We start from the raw sequence: 19,379 nt of genomic DNA, 5'->3' as shown, positions 1-19,379 counted from the left end.
ATCCCAACTCGGCTGCCCACACGCCGAGTACGCTGCTCTCCTCCAATCAGGAGCAGGATCAGCTCCTGGAGGTCATCACTCAAGTTGGCGAGAGGCAGCTGCGTAGAAGCTGTTTCCTTCTCTCCCAGCGCCATATTGTGGGAGAGCAGATGCATAGAATAAGTCTTAATTCCAGTAACTTAGTCTAGTCCGAGTTGCTCCCCACAATGGCAAATGCCCTAAACAGCACTCTGGCCTCAGAATCAGCCCTTAAGGCATTTGGATCTGGCTAAAAAGCCCATAAGAGTTTCTCAGGCATGGAAAGCCAAGACACTGTGGCAAAAAAATAAAAAGAAAAGAAAAGAAAAAATTAAAAAAAAAATGACCTGAATGAAAGATCTCTGTGAGTGAGATCCCAGTGGAAAGAAGGGGTCATTGAAGAAGGAAGTACCTTTCTCTGAAGGGAGGAGAGAACTTCCACTTTGATTATGGCCTTGTCTAAATAATGTCAAGGTTTGTGAACTCAAGAGGCTTCCATAGCCTTGGCAGCTCATGACACTGATCACTGAAGTCATAAATAAGAGTGTCAACTGTTAAATCAACAACAGGAGTCACTGTGCACTTGTTCCCCATGTTAGACCTCTGTTCTTAATGTGTTATACTATGAGAATTAACGGTAAAACTACTCTTCAAACAGTACTTTATACTTTGTGTGTCTGTGTGGGTGCAAACTGTTGAAATCTTTACTTAGTATAAAGTTGATCTTCTGTATATAAAGATAATTAAAAATGAATCTTAATGAAGAATGGGATGGGAGAGGGAGTAGGAGGTGGGATGGTTTGGGGGTAGGAGGGCAGGTATGGGGGAAAAACCTCCATAATCCAAAAGTTGTACTTATCAAATTTATATTTATTAAATAAAAGCTTTCTAAAAAAAGTGGCACTAAGATAAAAGTAAGATTTTATCAAAAGCCTGATATTTTCCTCCATAATATAATTTTAGAAATAGTATAGTACTATAAAACAGTATAGTACTATAAAACAAACACCTAGAAACAGCTGATTATATTGCAGTGTTAAAGGAAAAAGTCACTAAATAATGAAAATAACACTAATTTTAAAAGCAGAACAATTTTTCTAAAATTGGACTTACAAATCGAGGTGGCTGCTTGCAGTTTCGGGGTTCAATTTCTAGAGACTTGTTGAACAAATAATCTGTAAACTCTTTTTCAGATGCACTTCCCATGGGGTTAAGGTTTTCAAAGAATCTCTGGAATTAAACAAATACCTATTAAGTATATATTTTAGGTCTTACTACAGTAATGTCATATTAAAAATTTTGAAGAGAATTATTTCTCATCATTTTAGTGCTAAAACAGTTATCAATGAAAGAAGGGATCACATCTGTGAAGTTCACAAGAATTGCTCATTCTAGTTTCTCTGCTTTTGAATAAGATTGTGTAATTTCTGTAGAAGCTATATTCTGGCCTTAAAGTTAAATTAAGATGAGCAGTTTGGGGCCAGTGCTGAAGTGCCTTAGGTTAATTCTCCTCCTGTGGTGCCAACATCCCATATGGGTGCTGGTTTGTGTCCTAGCTGCTCCTCTTCCCATCCAACTCTCTGCTATGGCCTGGGAAAGCAGTAGAAGATGGGCCCCTGCACCCGTGTGGGAGACCTGGAAGAAGCGCCTGGCTCCTGGCTTCAGATCGGCTCAGCACTGTCTGTTGCAGCCATTTGGGACGTGAACCAGTGGATGGAAGATCTTTCTCTCTGACTCTCACTCTCCCTATAACTCTACACTTCAAATAAATCGTTTAAAAAAAAGATGAGATTTTCATTTATTATTATATTAACAGCTCAATAGTATCACTTGTCATTACTATGATAACATATAAATTGTACTTACTAAGAAAACAGCATGATCATCACTAATCTGACACTAAATATAGAACAAAATTACAGGTATAATCCACAATTAAATTTAGAAAATCACCAAAAAATGGAGTTAAGTTGGATTAAGGTCTATTCAAAAGTAATTTCTGGAACAACTAGAAATCTGAACTTAGATGTCCTAACTTCTAATGCAAAAAAATGTTTTAGGTTTAAATTTAACCAGAACATTTAGATGATGTTAGCAAAGTACCAAAAAAGAAGAAGAAACAATAATCTCACTAACCAGACATCTCTCACTGTTTACATTTTATCATTGGAATATCCTCCAATGTTTCTCCTGTGTGAATAAAAGCATATATATTGAATTTTTCTGTAAAAGTGAGGTAACACCATAGAACTTGGTTGTTTTTTTTTTTTTTTTTTTAAAGATTATTTATTTGGAAAGTCAGAGTTATAGAGAAGGGGGGGGCGGGGAGAGAGATATCTTCCATCTGCTGGTTCACTCTCCAAACTGCTTCAACAACCAGGTCTGGGCTGATCTGAAGCCAGGAGCTTCTTCCAGGTCTCCCACATAATTGAAGGGGCCCAAGCATTTGGGCCATCTTTCACTGCTTCTCCTGGTGCATTGGCAGGGAGCTGAATCGGAAGTGGAGCAGCTGGGACTTGAACTGGCACCCATATGGGATGCCAGCACTGTAGGTGCTGGCTTTACCCAGTAAGCCACAGCGCCAGCCCCTATACTACTCTCTAACAACATTAAGTTGTTCTTATACTCAGCTTAGCTAAACTAACAAAATGACCAAATAGTGATTTAAAGGCTTTCAGAAAGCTATAACAGCTACTCTTTATTTTCTCACTGTTTTTAAATATGATTTAGAGTGTTTAACTATGGTTTAAAATGTGAATAGACGGGGCTGGCATTGTGATGTAGAATGTAAAGCTGCCACCTATGACACCGGCAACCCATATGGGCACCAGTTCATGTCCTAGTGGCTCCACTTCTGAGCCAGCTCATTGAAAATGGCCTGGGAAAAGCAGCAGATGATGACCCAAGTGCTTGGGCCCCTGCTACCCATGCGGGAGACCTAGAAGAAGCTACTGGCTCCTGGCTTCAGTCTGGTCTAGCACTGGCCATAATATCACAATTTGCTCTAATTTGGAAGGTACCTTCCATTTTATGGTAACACAAAATCAACATTATACACTATTCCTGAAAATAGGACATTAGTTGATAGAATGTTGAAAAAAACCTTCTGTTATACATATATTCACCACTCTCCTGACCTTTCCTCTATGAGTCTTCTTTTTTAAAGATTTATTTTATTTTATTTTTTGAAAGGCAGAGTTACACAGAGAGGAATAGAGAGAGAACCTTCCATCCAATGGTTCACTCCCCAAGTGGCCTCAACGGCCGGAGCCACGCTGATCCAAAGCCAGGAGCCAGGTGCTTCTTCCCGGTCTCCCACGTGGGTGCAGGGACCCAAGGACCTGGGCCATCCTCCACTGCCTTCCCAGACCACAGCAGAGAGCTGGATTGGAAGAGGAGCAGCTGGACTAGAACCGGCGCCCATTTGGGATGCTGGTGCCACAGTGCCAGCCCCTATTGAGTCTTTAAACACAGAGTTCATCTGAAGAAATCAGTCATGTAATGTTATCACAGCACATGTAAAATACCTAAAATGGCTTTCAATCAATGGTAATACTAGTAGCAGATTTTCTTTTTACTGCATGGACATCAGAAAGCTTCTTCCATTTCTACTTTGTGGAATTGTTGCTTGAACCAGCTCACAAAGAAGCAAAACTTTCAAGACAAAGTACTTAATAATATTAATAACTGTAGATAATGTAGAATAATTAACTTATCTAGTGACTATTATTATTTTCATAGCAAGATAAATAGCATCATAAATGACTATGGTATTTCTTAGAGAACACTTTTTAAAGATAAGCAAAGAAAATATTTACCCTCATTTCTGGTTCTATCCGTAAACAGTAAGGCTGATTCTGATATTGCTGAATTTCCCCAGTAATTTCAGCAACTTTCCTCCTCTTACTGAAATTGATTAAGTCTTTCCCTTTCTTTTTTAAGAAATCATTATTTCCTTCTTCAGTCTTCAGTATATTTGTTAAATATATTCCTAGTAAAAGAAAACATTTAAAGAAAAGTTATTTTAAAATTGGTTAATCAATATTTGACCTAATAAAATTGAAAGGCATCATATATAATTCAGCAATTCTACTCCTGAAATGTTGATATGTTTAATAGACTTAGTCATTAATTTTCCAGTAAGAATTATTCAACATGGAAATAATTTAAAATAAAAAGAAAATGAGCACTACTAGTCTGATGGCAAATTAAGCTTTACTGGGGCAGGAGTGTTGTACAGCCATTAAGTTGCTGCTTGGGATATCCATATCCCATACTGGAATGTATGCTTTCCTGATTCCCATACAGCTTCCTGCTAATGCACACCCTGGGAGGCAGAAGATGGCTCAAGTACTTGAGTCCCTGATACCATGAGGAAGACTTAGATAAGTTTTGGCCTCTTGCTTTGGCCTGGCCCAGCCCAGGCTGTTGTGATCACCTGGGGAGTAAAACAGTGGATGGAAGACTCTTCTCTGTCAAATGAAATGAAAATAAATATTAAAACTTTTAAATTAAAATTTTCTAAACCCTAATTTCACAGTCTAAATTTTAAGTGTTAAATCTATTTTTAAAAAATTTTCATTATTTGCAACAGAGTGCCAGAGAGAGAAAATGAGAGAGAGGGAGAAATCTATCTATTGGTTCATTCCCCAAATGGCTGCGACAGGTCTGGGCCAGGCCAAACTCAGGTGCCAGGAACCCCATCAGGGTCTTCCACAGGGGTTGCAGGAACCCAAGTACTTCAGCCATCTTTCATTACTTTCCCATATGTATTTGCAGGGAATCAGACTGGAAGTGAAATAGCTGGGACTCAATAAGTGCTCTGATACAGATGCCTGCATCACTAGCAGGGGCTTAACACACTGTGCGACAACACTAACCTCTGTGTTATATTATTATGACAAATTTTTAATATATGATTATAAATATTTAAGGTTAATAATCTTAAGTGATTATTAATCAGTATTTTAAGCCAATTTTGGTTAATAAGATTACATAGTTATAAACTAATTATTTTCAGAGCCAGTAATTCAGATAGAAAAATAATTATTTCTCACCCCTGGAATATAAAAATGATTTTAATCTCTTTTTCATGCATAACTAATGATTCATTTAAATTGACAGTTCTCAATTCGAAGCAATTTTGTCCCCCATGGGATATCTGGGAACATCTGGAAACACTTTGGGTGATCACAGTGAGGAGAAGCATACTACTGGTATCCAGTAAATAGAGGCAAAGAGGCTATTAAACTTCCTACAGTGTACATGAGAACCCTTCACAACACAGAACTAACTGGCTCAAAATGTCAATAGTGCTAAAGCTGAAAATGATTCAAATCATTCTTTATCAATAGAAAAGTGATGAGCTGCATAACAGTTTCAGTCAACAACAGGCCACATATTTGATGATAGTCCCATAATATAATGGAGCTGAACAATTCCTGTCACTTAATGATGCAGCATTCATCATACTGTTGTAGCACAACACATTACTCATGTCATGTGATAATGTCCACGTAAACAAGCCTACTGTGCTGCCAGTCATACAACGGGGTCGCACAGTTATCAACAGTACATAATACTTGCTAATGATAAATGATTATGGTGCTGGTTTATATATTTACTATATCATACTTTTTACTGCTAAGAGTATATTCCTTATACTTACAAAAAAAAAAAAAAAGTTCCCTGTAAAACACTGACATGTTACAGTGGCAGTGGCCTCACTTATCTCATGTTTGCTGAGTCTCTAGATTGTCAGTCACACTGAGGCACTGACCTACTGACCTATCCCATCTGAGTTTGTCAAGTGTACTCTGTGATGTTCATGCAACAGTGAAATCATCTAAAGATGCATTTCTCAGAACGTGTCCCTGTCGTTAAACACATGACTACGTTTAAGAAAACTTTACCTGCCGGCGCCGCGGCTCACTAGGCTAATCCTCCGCCTAGCGGCGCCGGCACACCGGGTTCTAGTCCCGGTTGGGGCGCCGGATTCTGTCCCGGTTGCCCCTCTTCCAGGCCAGCCCTCTGCTGTGGCCAGGGAGTGCAGTGGAGGATGGCCCAGGTGCTTGGGCCCTGCACCCCATGGGAGACCAGGAAAAGCACCTGGCTCCTGGCTCCTGCCATCGGATCAGCGCGGTGCGCCGGCCGCAGCGCGCCGGCCGCGGCGGCCATTGGAGGGTGAACCAACGGCAAAGGAAGACCTTTCTCTCTGTCTCTCTCTCTCACTGTCCACTCTGCCTGTCAAAAAAAAAAAAAAAAAAAAAAAAAAAAAAAAAAAAAAAGAAAACTTTACCTTACAAAATGCTGCCTAATGTATATCAATATCTTAATTCTGAAAAGTCACCTAAAAGCCTCTAATATAGAGAAAACATGAGTTAAAAAAAAAATGGGGGAAACAAACATTGCAGCAGTGATGTAACTAGAGAGATACAATAAAAATAAGTTACCATTTCACCTGTGCCTACTACGTGCTAGACTTTGTATCAGGTAGTACAGTTAAAATATCTTTAAGTCTTACAACAACTCAATGAGGTAATTGTCATAATCATTATTGCATAGGTAATGATGTAAAGAGTTTAAGATTTTCTTAGTAATAAATATAGCCAATGAAAGTAGATAAGATGATAAAAAGTAGGGACAACCTGCCTCTACTGCCTAGCCTTTTCTTTTGGCTACAACACACTCATTCTCTAAATACATTCATATTTAGTAACTTACCAAAAAAAGGCACACAAGGTGGATTGATTGACTTAAGTTTTACTAGGTATTTTTTAAAGTGATCTTGACTCAATTCAACAGCTTCATCCAAAATTCTTCGTTTTCTTTCCTGCAATGCCTTTAAAAAATATAAATTGAGTATAATTTTTAAAACAATTCAATCATATTTAAAATGTAGAGTTTTAAATTTTATAAAATTGTTATTCTTTGGCATTGTCTGAAATGATTTTTTTCTTTATAAGTATAAAACCTAAAACTTTAGTTTTTTCCAAAATAAACAGAGGGTTAAACAAGAAAAAAAATTTCTTCCTCAGGACTCTGTTAGTTATAATTCTGATTAGCTAGGAATTCAAGTTACAGAGGTAGGAGAAGAAAATTATAATCCCTTGGTATTCAAACAGTTTTCTATTGAAAGAAGGGGTAAAGTGAATTTTGGTAAAGAGAAGGAAAGTAAGAAGATTCTAACAAAAATGTAGTAAACAAATTAAGCACAGGAACTTCTTTTATATTTATTACATTTTCTTACTGTAAATTAATTTGAAGTATATACACATGAGGCAGGTGTTTGGCATAGTGGTTAAGACTATGGTTGCGATACCCACGTCCTTTTTAAAGAGTGTCTGGGTTCAAGGCCCAGCTTTCTGCTAATGTGTACTCTGAGGCAGTGGTTGGGTCCTTGCCAGAACTGGATTGAGTTTTTGGCTCTCAGGCACTTTGGGAATGAACCAGTAGGTGGGAACGCACTCTCTCTCTCTGCCTCTCAAATAAATAAAATAAAGAAATTAAAAAAAAACACTTTTTTAAAAATTTATAACACACGAACACACACACACACACACACACAAAACCCATAGCAAACATTACACTTGAAAAACTATTCTTTATCCAGTCTACTGTTGATGGGCATTTGGGTTAGTTCCAATTTCTATTCACAATTGATCATAATGATAGGACTAAGAGCCAAAGGGAGCACATAAACAAGACTAGTGTCTGCAAATACTAGCTGATAGAATAAAAAAGGGAGAGAATGATCCAACGTGGAAGCTAGATACACAGCAGAACCATAGAATGGCAGATGTCCTAAACAGCACTCTGGCCTCAGAATCAGGAAAAGAAAAGAAAAGAAGAGAAGAGAAGGAGGAGAGAAGGAGGAGAGAAGGAGAAGAGAAGGAGGAGAGAAGGAGGAGAGAAGGAGGAGAGAAGGAGGAGAGAAGGAGGAGAGAAGGAGGAGAGAAGGACTATTCAACGTATTTCCTTTAAGTTAAAGAAAAAGCTAAAATAAAGATGACTGCATTGTAGCCTTTTCAGCACTACAAAAAAGTCCTAGCTAACACGGACAAGAAAAGAAAAAATTCTGTCACTATTTATAGAGCATATGACTTTCTAGGAAAAAACTTAAATAAATTCACATATAGACTACTAATGAGAATTTACTAATGTTTTCTATAAAACCAATAACCAAAAATCAACTTTATTGTTATATATGAAAACCTATCATCAATAAAGAAGACATGATTTTAAAAAATAATCTAATAAAAATTTAACAAAATCAGTGTGAGCTATCTGTCAGGAAAACAATGAAAGTTCACTAAATGAGTAAATAAGGGCAGAGATAAACTACGTCCATGGTTGGGAAGATTCATCACTGTTAAAATGTCAATTCTTCACTAATTGCCTTATAAATCCAATGCAACTCCTATTAAATATTCAAATTTTTAATGTAACTTACACAAATCTAAAATTTACACAGAAAAAACAAAGGGCCAATAGGTCCACTTTTAAAAATGAAAATAAATAAGGTTGGTGGAAATGTATCCTATTCCTTCTTAAGAACTAATATAAAGTTATGGCAAGTAAGACATATGGCACTGACACAGGAGAAATCAAACAGAAAAAAGGAACAGAAGAGAAAAGCCAGAAACAGCCCCACACGTGTGGACCTTGACTAACAGTACAGCTAACACTTCCGATTAATGGGGCAAAGATGGAAATAAATGCATGGCAGCAACTGGGTAGGCATATAGAACAAAATTTGAAATTAGACACTAACATTATTCATATTCAAAATGCATTCTTAGCTGTACTAAGATTTCATGAGAAAGACAAAATATTAAGACAACAGAGGGGAAATCTATTAAATTGAATACAAAAAATGCTAATTACAAAGTAAAAAATAAGTGTATTTGACTAAATTAAGAATTCTTGTTCTCAAAAAGAATCATAAGAGATTAAAAAAGAAAGGGCTTCAATCTAGGAGGAGATATTGATAGCACACATAATTGACAAAAGATTAGAATAAAGAATATAAGAGAATTCATACAATTCCACAAGAAAAAACAATGAAAGTCTGAAAACTTCCACAAGAAGAAATACAAAGAATCAATAAACATTTGATATTAGGGAAATAGAAACCCAAACTACAAGACTAGAAAAATTTAAAGGATTAACAATACCAGTGTTGGTGACTACGTGAAATAATTGGATCTCATAAATTTTTGATTAGAGTGTAAATTACAACTACTTAAAACAATTTAGCCTTATCTAGCAGAGTAGAAGACACCCATATCCTATTATTTAGTAATGTACTTCTACAAATTCTTTTAGGGTCTTGCATGTGTGTACATGTGTATATACATGTAAAAAATGCTCATAGGACAAATGCTGATGATTGCCCAACAGGGGAAACAACCCAAATAATCCTTAACTAATAAGTGAGTGAGTACACTTTGGTAAATTTATTCCTATAATATGGCTATTAAATGACTATGAGCTACAGTTATAAGAAAAATCATGGAAAATGTTAGGAGACATAATACCGAGTGAGAGTCATTGCAGAGTTATATTCACATAAAATTAAATATTCAAACAAATAAATAAAGTTTAGAGACATAAAGCGTAAAATTCAGAATGGTAGCCGGCGCCGTGGCTCAATAGGCTAATCCTCCGCCTTGCGGAGCCGGCACACCACACCGGGTTCTAGTCCCGGTCGGGGCGCCGGATTCTGTCCCGGTTGCCCCTCTTCCAGGCCAGCTCTCTGCTGTGGCCAGGGAGTGCAGTAGAGGATGGCCCAAGTGCTTGGGCCCTACACCTGCATGGGAGACCAGGAGAAGCACCTGGCTCCTGCCTTTGGATCAGCGCAGTGCGCCGGCTGCAGTGCACTGGCCGCGGCAGCCATTGGAGGGTGAACCAACGGCAAAGGAAGACCTTTCTCTCTGTCTCTCTCTCTCACTGTCCACTCTGCCTGTCAAAAAAAAAAAAATTCAGAATGGTGGTTGATCCTGAGGTGGCAAGGAAGGAAACTGGATGCCTCAGAGATAGGGTTTTTTTTTTTAATTTTTATTCTTTATACTTAATACATAATTTTACAAATACTGTTGTGTATCCAATATTTTCAAAAAAATTAAAACCCAACATATCAAAATGAATAAAATATGCCAGAGTTTTTCAAAATCAGACTGAAATTAAAAATTATAGAAATTAAAATGCATACATAAAGCAGTTTTTCCTCTCCTCTCCTCTAATTACAACCCACTAAAGAAAGCAATGTTAAGAAAGGAATATACACAGGGGTTGGTGCTGTGGCGCAGCAGGTTAAAACCCTGGCCTGAAGCGCTGGCATCCCATATGGGCGCCGGTTCTAGTCCCAGCTGCTCCTCTTCCAATCCTGCTCTCTGCTATGGCCTGGGAAAGCAGTAGAAGATGGCCCAAGTCCTTGGGCCCTTGCACCCACGTGGGAGACCTGGAGGAGGCTCCTGGCTCCACTTTGGTACAGCTCCGGCCGTCGCAGCCATCTGGGGAGTGAACCAGCAGATGGAAGACCTCTCTTTCTCTCTCTACTTCTCTCTGTAACTCTGACTTTCAAATAAATAAAATAAATCTTACAAAAAAAAAAAAAGAAAGGAGGCCGGCGCCGCGGCTCACTAGGCTAATCCTCCGCCTAGCAGCGCCGGCACACCGGGTTCTAGTCCTGGTTGGGGCGCCGGATTCTGTCCTGGTTGCCCCTCTTCCAGGCCAGCTCTCTGCTGTGGCCAGGGAGTGCAGTGGAGGATGGCCCAGGTGCTTGGGCCCTGCACCCCATGGGAGACCAGGAAAAGCACCTGGCTCCTGGCTCCTGCCACCGGATCAGCGCGGTGCGCCAGACGCGGCGGCCATTGGAGGGTGAACCAACGGCAAAGGAAGACCTTTCTCTCTGTCTCTCTCTCTCACTGTCCACTCTGCCTGTCAAAAAATAAAAAAAATTAAAAAAAATAAAATAAAAAATAAAAAAAAGGAATATACATTCTTCTATACTATTGTCAATACTCAAGTAATTTCACTTAAAAATTTATAGTTTTTCTTTTTGTTATACTACAATGGAATCATAAGTTATTCTGAAGCTTTCTTATGGATTTTGCCCATAACAATCACAAGTATTTTTCCAAGACAATATACATAGATCCACTCACTTTTTTTTTCCATAGCTGAACAATATTTCACACTACAGTTGTTAAGATAATGCATGTAATTATTCTCCTAGTGAGGGGCATTCAGGTAACTTCTTGTTTTCTACAACTACAAATAAAGATATAGTGACTATGTACACATAACATTACAAAATCTGGTACTTTTACTTCTTTAGGATTTTCTTTAAGATATGTGTACTTCTGATTTCAAATACATTGCTAGATGACTTTTCAGAGAGACTGTAAAAATTCACAGCCCCAAAGGCAATATTAAAAAAAAAAAAAGACTTATTTTATTTATTTGAAAGACAGAGTTACAGAGATAGGCAGAGCCAGAGAGAGAGAGAGAGAAAGAGAGAGAGAGAGGTCTTCCATCCCAATGACTGTAATAGCCAGTGCTGAGCTGATCCAAAGCCATGAGCCAGGAGCTTCTTCCAGGTCTCCCACGCAGGTGCAGAGGTCCAAAGAGTTGGGTCATCTTCCACTGCTTTCCCAGGCCATAGCAGAGAGCTGGGTCAGAAGTGGAGTAGCTGGCACTCAAAACAGAGCCCTGGTGCAGCAGGCCAGGGCTTTAACCCACTGCACCACAGTGCCAGCCCCCCAAAAGCAATATTTGTATAGGCAAGCTTGTAACTTACTACCCTTCACTAACAGAGTTTTGATTTATGAAATATGTCAAAGTGTATTTTTAATTGAAAAGCAGGTAAAAACAAAGGTATATACAAATGGGAAAATACAGAGTTTGACCAAGTTAAAATCTTTAGTATCTTCATAATCTATATAATAATCAATAAAATATAAACACCAAAGGACATGAACAGATAAATCACAAAGAAGAAAAGCAGCCAAAAAACATTTAAAAAGAGACATTTAATTTTTAAAATGAGTTTTTATTTTTGACCCATATAATCTACAGCTCGCTACCTCTGCCTCTGTAATTCTTCTTTTCAAATAAATAAATAAATATACAAATAAATCTTAAAAAAAAAAAAAAAAAACTAGTGAATACCCAGTAACATTTTTCATGTCTTATTAGGAAACACTTTGGCAAAAGTATGAGAAGTTTCATCTCTCCCTCTCTCTCCCTCACTCTAACTCTGTCTTACAAAATAAATAAAATAAATCTTACCAAAAAACCTATGAAAAGTCTTAAAATGTACAAATATTCTGACCCAGGATTTCCACCAATAGAAATTTATTCTAGGGGGCTGGCAGTGTGGGCACAGCAGGTTAAGACACTACTTGCAACACCAGCATCCCATATAAACACGCCTACAAGTCCCAGTTGCTCCATTTCCAATTCAACTCCTTGCTAATGTGCCAGGGAAAGCAGCAGAAGATGGCACCAACACTTGTGCCCCTACTTCCCACATGGGAGATGCAGACGGAGTTCCAGACTCCTGACTTCAGCCTGTCCAGGCCCAAGCTGTTGAAGCCATTTGGGGAGTGAACCTGCAAATGGAAGATATCTTTCTTTCTTTGTCTATTGTCTTTCCCTCTCTCCTTGACTCTGACTTTCAAATAAATAAATCTTCAAAAAAATTTTATTCTAGGAGAAAAATCAAATTTTTACAAAGATTTGTATATATGGATATCCTATGATTTAAAAAAAAAAATGTTATCTATTTTGAAAAGCAAAAAGATAAAAAGAGATGGATAGAGATCCCCCATAGCTGGAACATGGGCCCAGACTGAGTTCCTAGCTGGATCACTGACCTGCACCAGGTATTTGGGTCACACTGAAGTGAAGTCAAGAGCTAGGAACTCAATCTGGGTATCCCACGTGGGTGGCAGGGATCCAACTACTCTTCCCAGGGTGCGCGTTATTAGCAGTAAGTCAGAACTGGAAGCAGAGTTGGGACTTGAACCCAGGATGCAGGTATCTCAAGCAGTATCTTAACCCTTTTTTTAAAAAAAAATTTTTATTTTATTTATTTGAAAGACAGAGTTACAGAGAGAGAGAGAGAGAGAGAGAGGTCTTCCATCCGCCGGTTCATTCCCCAAATGACCACAACAGCCAGAGCCGAGCTGATCCGAAGCCAGGAGCCAGGAGTTTCTCCCAGGTCTCCCACGCAGGTGCAGGGGCCCAAGAACATGGGCCATCTTCTACTGCTTTCCCAGACCAAAGCAGAGAGCTGGATCAGAAGCGGAGCAGCCGGGACTGAACCAGTGTCCATATGGGATGCTGGCACTGCAGGCCACGACTTTAACCAGCTGCGCCACAGCGCCGGCCCCAGTATCTTAACCCTTATGTCAAACGTCAACCACTAAATTATTTAGCACAGCAAAAATCAGAAATAACTGAACTGTCCCATAATAGAGTTGATGGAGCAAATTCGGTTTATTCATGAGATATAAAACCATGCAATCATTAAAAACCTTAATTCTGAAAACTAGCTAATAAAAGAAAATTGTGTATGTGAAGACAACACAGGTCACAAAAATCTATGCACAATATAATCTCAATTCTGTAATTAAAAATACACACAAAAATATATAATTCTCTTTCTTTCATCTCTAACCTTTTTAATAAATATTAAATGCATTATTTTATTATTGAAACATTCAAATAAATTTTAGAAAGAGTTCTTGCCATGTTGTGTGTGTTTTTTTTTTACTATATACTTAAGTTGATTAAGAAGGTATCTGTATAACTGAAGATGCTTTCTCATTTATGTGAGACTATCAACCAATGTGCCACTGAAAAAAATTCACTTGGGTCTTTATTACATTTAGGTAAGGATATTAAAAAGAGGCATAAATCCCATATTTTCTGATGAACCCTAGGCTTATACTGCACACTGATTTTTATCCAGTATCTTTTTATCACTGTGTTTAAGGGAAAAAGATGTATTTACAAAGGATTTACTCAAAATGATAAGTAATAGAAGTAATCTTTCAAATTAACTTTATCTTCCTCCAAAAGGATGAAACAGCGAAGCCTAAAACTTACCTCGAAGGTATGGTCTAGTCTGTACACTGACACTGAATTTACTGCACTGACGATCTCCAATACACCATTGAAATTATTCAAATCTTGAAAAACTTGCAGAATTTCTATAATTCTACTTAGTATTGACACACGTTCTTCAAAATTTTCTGCTTCCACAATGCATCTAACAGCAACAAAGAATTCACGAATTAGAATAGTTTTTTCACCTCATTGAGAAAACAAGAAACCTATTTTACAGGCTTTAAGCTTGAATATGTGTTCATACTATGACTGTTAATGAGTAATAAGTCAGCGTAAATAAAAACTTACTTTTCAAACCAGAGGGTAAGATTTGTGGTATGACGAATCATTTTTAATAAATTTGGAGAATTTATTTCTTTATCTTCTTTGGTCCACACACTCCCCACAAGCTCAGAAGGTTGGACTTTCCTGTGGAATTCAAAAAATCATTGTAACTTAACTCTTACCAAGAATCCTAAATCTCAGGAAAAGGGCAACTTTTATGAAGGATCCTAAAACTAAGAAAAAAGACAACCCAAAGCATAAATGACCGAGCACATAACAAATAATTCATAAAGGAGCAATCTTGAATAGCTACAAACAAAAACCACTTGGTCTCTTACTAAGGAACAAAAAGAACATAAAACTGCAATGAAACCCCACACTACTCCTGTCAGACTAACAAAAGTCTGATAGTACCAGTTGGGTAAAAATATGATAAAGAATTCTCCAACATTGATACAGAAACAAAAAATTATAATCACTATGCAAAACAATTTGGTAATACCTTATAGTACTAAAGATACATGAGTTTGTGGCTTCCAAAAATGTTTTGCCTTAAAATAAACTTATCTTTTAATAAAATTTCCACTAACTTTTTTTAAGATTAATTTTATTTATTTGAAAGGCAGAGTTACAGAGAGTGAGGGACAGAAAGAGGGAGATATCTTCTGTCCACTGGTTCACTCCCCAAAAAAGCTGCAATGGCAGCAGCTGGGCTGGTCCAAACCCAGGAGCCAATAATTTCTTCCCATGGGGGTGCAGGGGCACGAGCACCTGTACCATCTTCCATTGCTTTCCCAGGCACATTAGCAGGGAGTTGGATAGGAAGTGGAGCAGCTGGGACTTGAACCAGTGACCATATAGGATGCTGGCACTGCAGGTGGCAGTTTAACCTCCTAGGCCATAATTCCAGCCCCTTTACTAACTTTTTAAAGTACAATTATACATACTAGATGGACTCAGCAATTCTTTTACTAGTTAGTTATATACCAAACAAAAACTCTTATACAAAGCTATAAGAAAACATTTATAATAATGTTCAGTAAAGCACTGTTTCAAGAGTGAAAACTTCCAAATTAACTTAGTAACTCAACAAGAAGCTGCAGTGTTCATGCAATGGAGTACGACAGAGCAGCAAACCAAAACCAGACTTATGAGCTACTAAAACACCAAAATCAATTTGGTAAACCAATGCTGAAAGAACAATGCATACGTACATACAGTTTAAAAATGTGCATCGGAGCCGGCACTGTGGCATAGCAGGTAAAGCTACCACCTGCAGTGCCAGCATCCCATTTGGGTGCTAGTTCGAGTCCCAGCTGCTCCTCTTCCGATCCAGCTCTCTGCTATGGCCTGGGAAAGCAGCAGAAGATGGCCCAAGTGCTTGGAACCCTGAAACCTGCGTGGGAGACCAGAAGCTGCTCCTGGTTCCTGATCAACATAGTTCTGACTGTTGCAGGCATCTGGGGAGTGAGTCAGTGGATGGAAGACCTCTTTTTCTCTGCCTCTGCCTCTGCCTCTCTATAACTCTCAAATAAATAAATAAATCTTAAAAAAACAAAAACAAAAACAAAAAAAAAACAGTAATTGAGCTCCTGCCACCCATGTGGAAGGCCTGGATGGCAATCCTGGCTCTCCCCTTCAGCCACAGGGTTGCTGTGGACATTTGTGGAGTACATCAGGATGGGTGCACTGTGCCTCTCAAATAAATTTTATTTAAATGTGCAAAACAGGGCATCAGCATTGTAGTGCAGCAGGTATAGCCACTGCCTGTGATGCCAATTTGTGTCCTGGCTGCTCTACTTCCAATCCAGTTCCCTGAAAATGGCCTAGGACAAGAAGTGGAAGATGGCCCAAGTATTTGGGCCCCTGGCACCCACATGGGAAACCTGGATGAAGTTCATGGCTCCTGGTTTTGGCCGGTCAGCCCTGGCCGTTGTGGCCACAGGGGGAGTGAATGGAAATCTCTCTCTCTGCAGCTTGACTTTCAAATACATAAATTTTTTAAATGTGCAAAATAACACCATACACTGTTTAAGAATATGTGTTTATGTATAGAAACTATAAATATATATAGGGCAACAGTAAATAACAAATTCAGATTAGCAGTTATTTCCTGGGAAAAAGAAAAACAATGGGATTGTGAAAATTACGTGAAAGATTTCAATTTTTTTTTTTTTTTTTTGACAGGCAGAGTGGACAGTGAGAGAGAGAGACAGAGAGAAAGGTCTTCCTTTGCCGTTGGTTCACCCTCCAATGGCCGCCGCGGCTGGCACGCTGCGGCCAGCGCACCGCGCTGATCCGATGGCAGGAGCCAGGTACTTATCCTGGTCTCCCATGGGGTGCAGGGCCCAAGCACTTGGGCCATCCTCCACTGCACTCCCAGGCCACAGCAGAGAGCTGGCCTGGAAGAGGAGCAACCAGGACAGAATCCGGTGCCCCGACCGGGACTAGAACCTGGTGTGGTGTGCCGGCGCCGCAAGGCAGAGGATTAGCCTAGTGAGCCGCAGCGCCGGCCGAAAGATTTCAATTTTATCTGTAAAACTTTTGTTACCCATGAGCTCTCAATATATTACTCTCTATCTTTTTAGGATGCTTGAGATATTTAGTAAGAAGAGCTGAATAAATTACTGCATAAACTAAATCAAAAATACACAACTGAAAAGCAGATTAGTAGCATTGCTCTCAATATCCTACACAGATGTGGTTATTCATTAAAAAATATGAATATAAACGGTCACTTACTAATAGTTTTGAAATAAGTTTTGAATAGCACTATTATTTCACCAGAAACTCAGTTTACAAAGAATGTCAATATTTTATGTATGTTATCCTTATTCCATAATACATATCAATTAACACAGGTATTTCTAGGTTCTCAAAGCAGTTCCACAAGGAGCTAATTGGTTTGTTTCTTTCTGATGTTCATTTATATAACAGTTCCACTACAAAGAAAACCTTGATTCAGTACTATTTGCTTACCTCCAGTCACAAATCCCTTTGCTCCCATCTATAAAAATTCTCAAAGCATAAAAAACATAACAAAAAAGCCTACCTAAATTTCTTTTTTTAAAAATTTATTTATTTACTTGAAAGTCAGAGTTACACAGAAAGAGAGGCAGAGAGAGAGGGGGGGGGGGGGTCTTCCATCCGCTGGTTCACTCCCCAACTGGCCGCAATGGCCAGAGATGTGCTGATCCAAAGCTAGCAGCCAAAGACTTGGGCCGTCTTCCACTGCTTTCCCAGGCCATAGCAGAGAGCTGGATCGGAAGTGAAGCAGCTGGATCTCAAATCGGCGCCCATATGGGATGCTGGCACTGTAGGTAGTGGCTTTACCCGCTACACCACAGCGCCAGCCCCCTAAATTTCAAATTACTTCAAATATAACACAATGCTTCTGAACTAGATACTGATAATCTCCAGTGGGTATGCCAAAGGCTTGATTCTGAATGGCACAGCCAAGAAAAATCAGAGGCCAATTCCAAAGAATATAAAGTTTATTTGTGGTGCTTTCCTACATATCCCTTAGCAATAAATTTATACATTGTTGCTTTTCCCAGTATAGTCACAGTAAATCGAATATGGCTGCTAATCAGGACAGCTTCTTAAGTGGGCCTGTTTCTGAATGCGGAAAAGCTTCTGGTTTAATGAGAGTGATAAGGGCTAGTTTTTTTGACAGGGAATTGTTAGCTGCAAGAGCCTGAGTTGTCAGGGACAGAATAAACCCTGTCTCATTCAGTACTCGATTCATTTAGTTGTCAAGAGCCTAGCATCTGTACTGACGTGGCTGAATGACCTCATTCTACAGCAATGTGAGAAAGTCAGTAGTAGTAGGAGAGGGGTGATTACCTTGAAAGTGGTTACTCTGCTATTGCTTTTAGTCTTCTCTTTTGCACTCCTCTATGAAGAATGGGTAGGCCCTAATCTAGGCCTACATATTGATACAAGACTTATACCTGCAGGACAGGTTACAGTTAAAAGCTGTGCTGTAAGCTGTCTTCTAAGTTCACAAGAGATGAAGTATTTTTTAGCACTCATGAATAATTTGTAAAATGTTATAATAATAGGTAGAGGTATGTCTATGGTTCTTAAAAACAGAGAAGGACATTTGATTAAGATATTTGTTGTCTACCTGTAAAGATCAGATTCCAAAAGTGTTAGCTGACGTGCGATTTCTATTGGATGCAGTGTCATGAGATCAAATGTTTCAAACTGTCCAGGCTTGCTGATATGCCATTCAATTGGTGGAGGTGGACTCTCAAAGGTAATATTATGGCTTATTCCATTTGCCTGAGCTTGCTTCTTCCTCTTGATGATCTTAGCAATTGATTCTACCCACTTCTTCATAGCTTTCCCTAGAAAAAGAACAAATAAACAAAAACACCTTTTACTTGACAGATAGAAGTGCAAATAAGATCTCTTATTTTCACCTCACTTCAACAACTACCAACTCAGGGCTCAAGCCCCTCCTCTCTCTCCAGGTTATTCTGAAAGAAATTCAAGATACCATACCATGCATTCATGTTTAAGTATCTGTCTCCAAACGTCTCTTCAAAATAATAACTCTAACACCATTATGCATATAAAAAATCACAACTTGTGGGGAGCAGGCTTTTTGCCTAGTGGTTAAGATGCCTACATCCCACATCAGGGTGTCTGGGTTAGATTCCTGGTTCTGGCTCCTGCTAATGGAGATCCTGGGAGGCAGTGGTGATGGCTCAAGTAATTGAGTTCCTTGCCCATTCATTTGAGAGATAGGGATTGAGTTCTTGGCTCCTCGCTTTGACCCAGCCCAGTCCTGGCCATTGCAGGCATTTATAGAGTAAAGAACAGACTCCCTAAATATCTCTAAAATGATAGAGAAAATTTTTTAAACTGACAACTTATCTTCAACTATTGTTGGTGTTAATCTCTTTTGTGATGTTTCTTTGCTCGTGATAATTCCTTATATTTACTATTTT

General features: G+C 38.7%; 1 protein-coding gene across 2 annotated transcripts in view; it reads right to left on the bottom strand.

Moving 5' to 3' along the window:
- Positions 1 to 19,379, bottom strand: part of SOS2 (SOS Ras/Rho guanine nucleotide exchange factor 2) — a 105,342-nt gene that overhangs the window by 15,626 nt on the left and 70,337 nt on the right. For both annotated transcript variants that reach the window (XM_002718299.6, XM_051822817.3), the window contains exons 14-19: positions 18,551 to 18,773; positions 14,446 to 14,565; positions 14,137 to 14,299; positions 6,742 to 6,859; positions 3,837 to 4,009; positions 1,132 to 1,248 (exon numbers count right to left, since the gene is read on the bottom strand). In XM_002718299.6, the coding sequence (XP_002718345.2) occupies positions 1,132 to 1,248; positions 3,837 to 4,009; positions 6,742 to 6,859; positions 14,137 to 14,299; positions 14,446 to 14,565; positions 18,551 to 18,773 (914 nt within the window). The remainder of the gene's footprint in view (positions 1 to 1,131; positions 1,249 to 3,836; positions 4,010 to 6,741; positions 6,860 to 14,136; positions 14,300 to 14,445; positions 14,566 to 18,550; positions 18,774 to 19,379) is intronic.

This window comes from Oryctolagus cuniculus, chromosome 12 (assembly GCF_051225735.1).
Source record: "Oryctolagus cuniculus isolate XC-2025 breed Fujian yellow rabbit chromosome 12, ASM5122573v1, whole genome shotgun sequence".
NCBI lineage: Eukaryota > Metazoa > Chordata > Mammalia > Lagomorpha > Leporidae > Oryctolagus > Oryctolagus cuniculus.
Note: the sequence above shows the minus strand (reverse complement) of the source record. Positions and strands in the feature narration are given on the sequence as shown.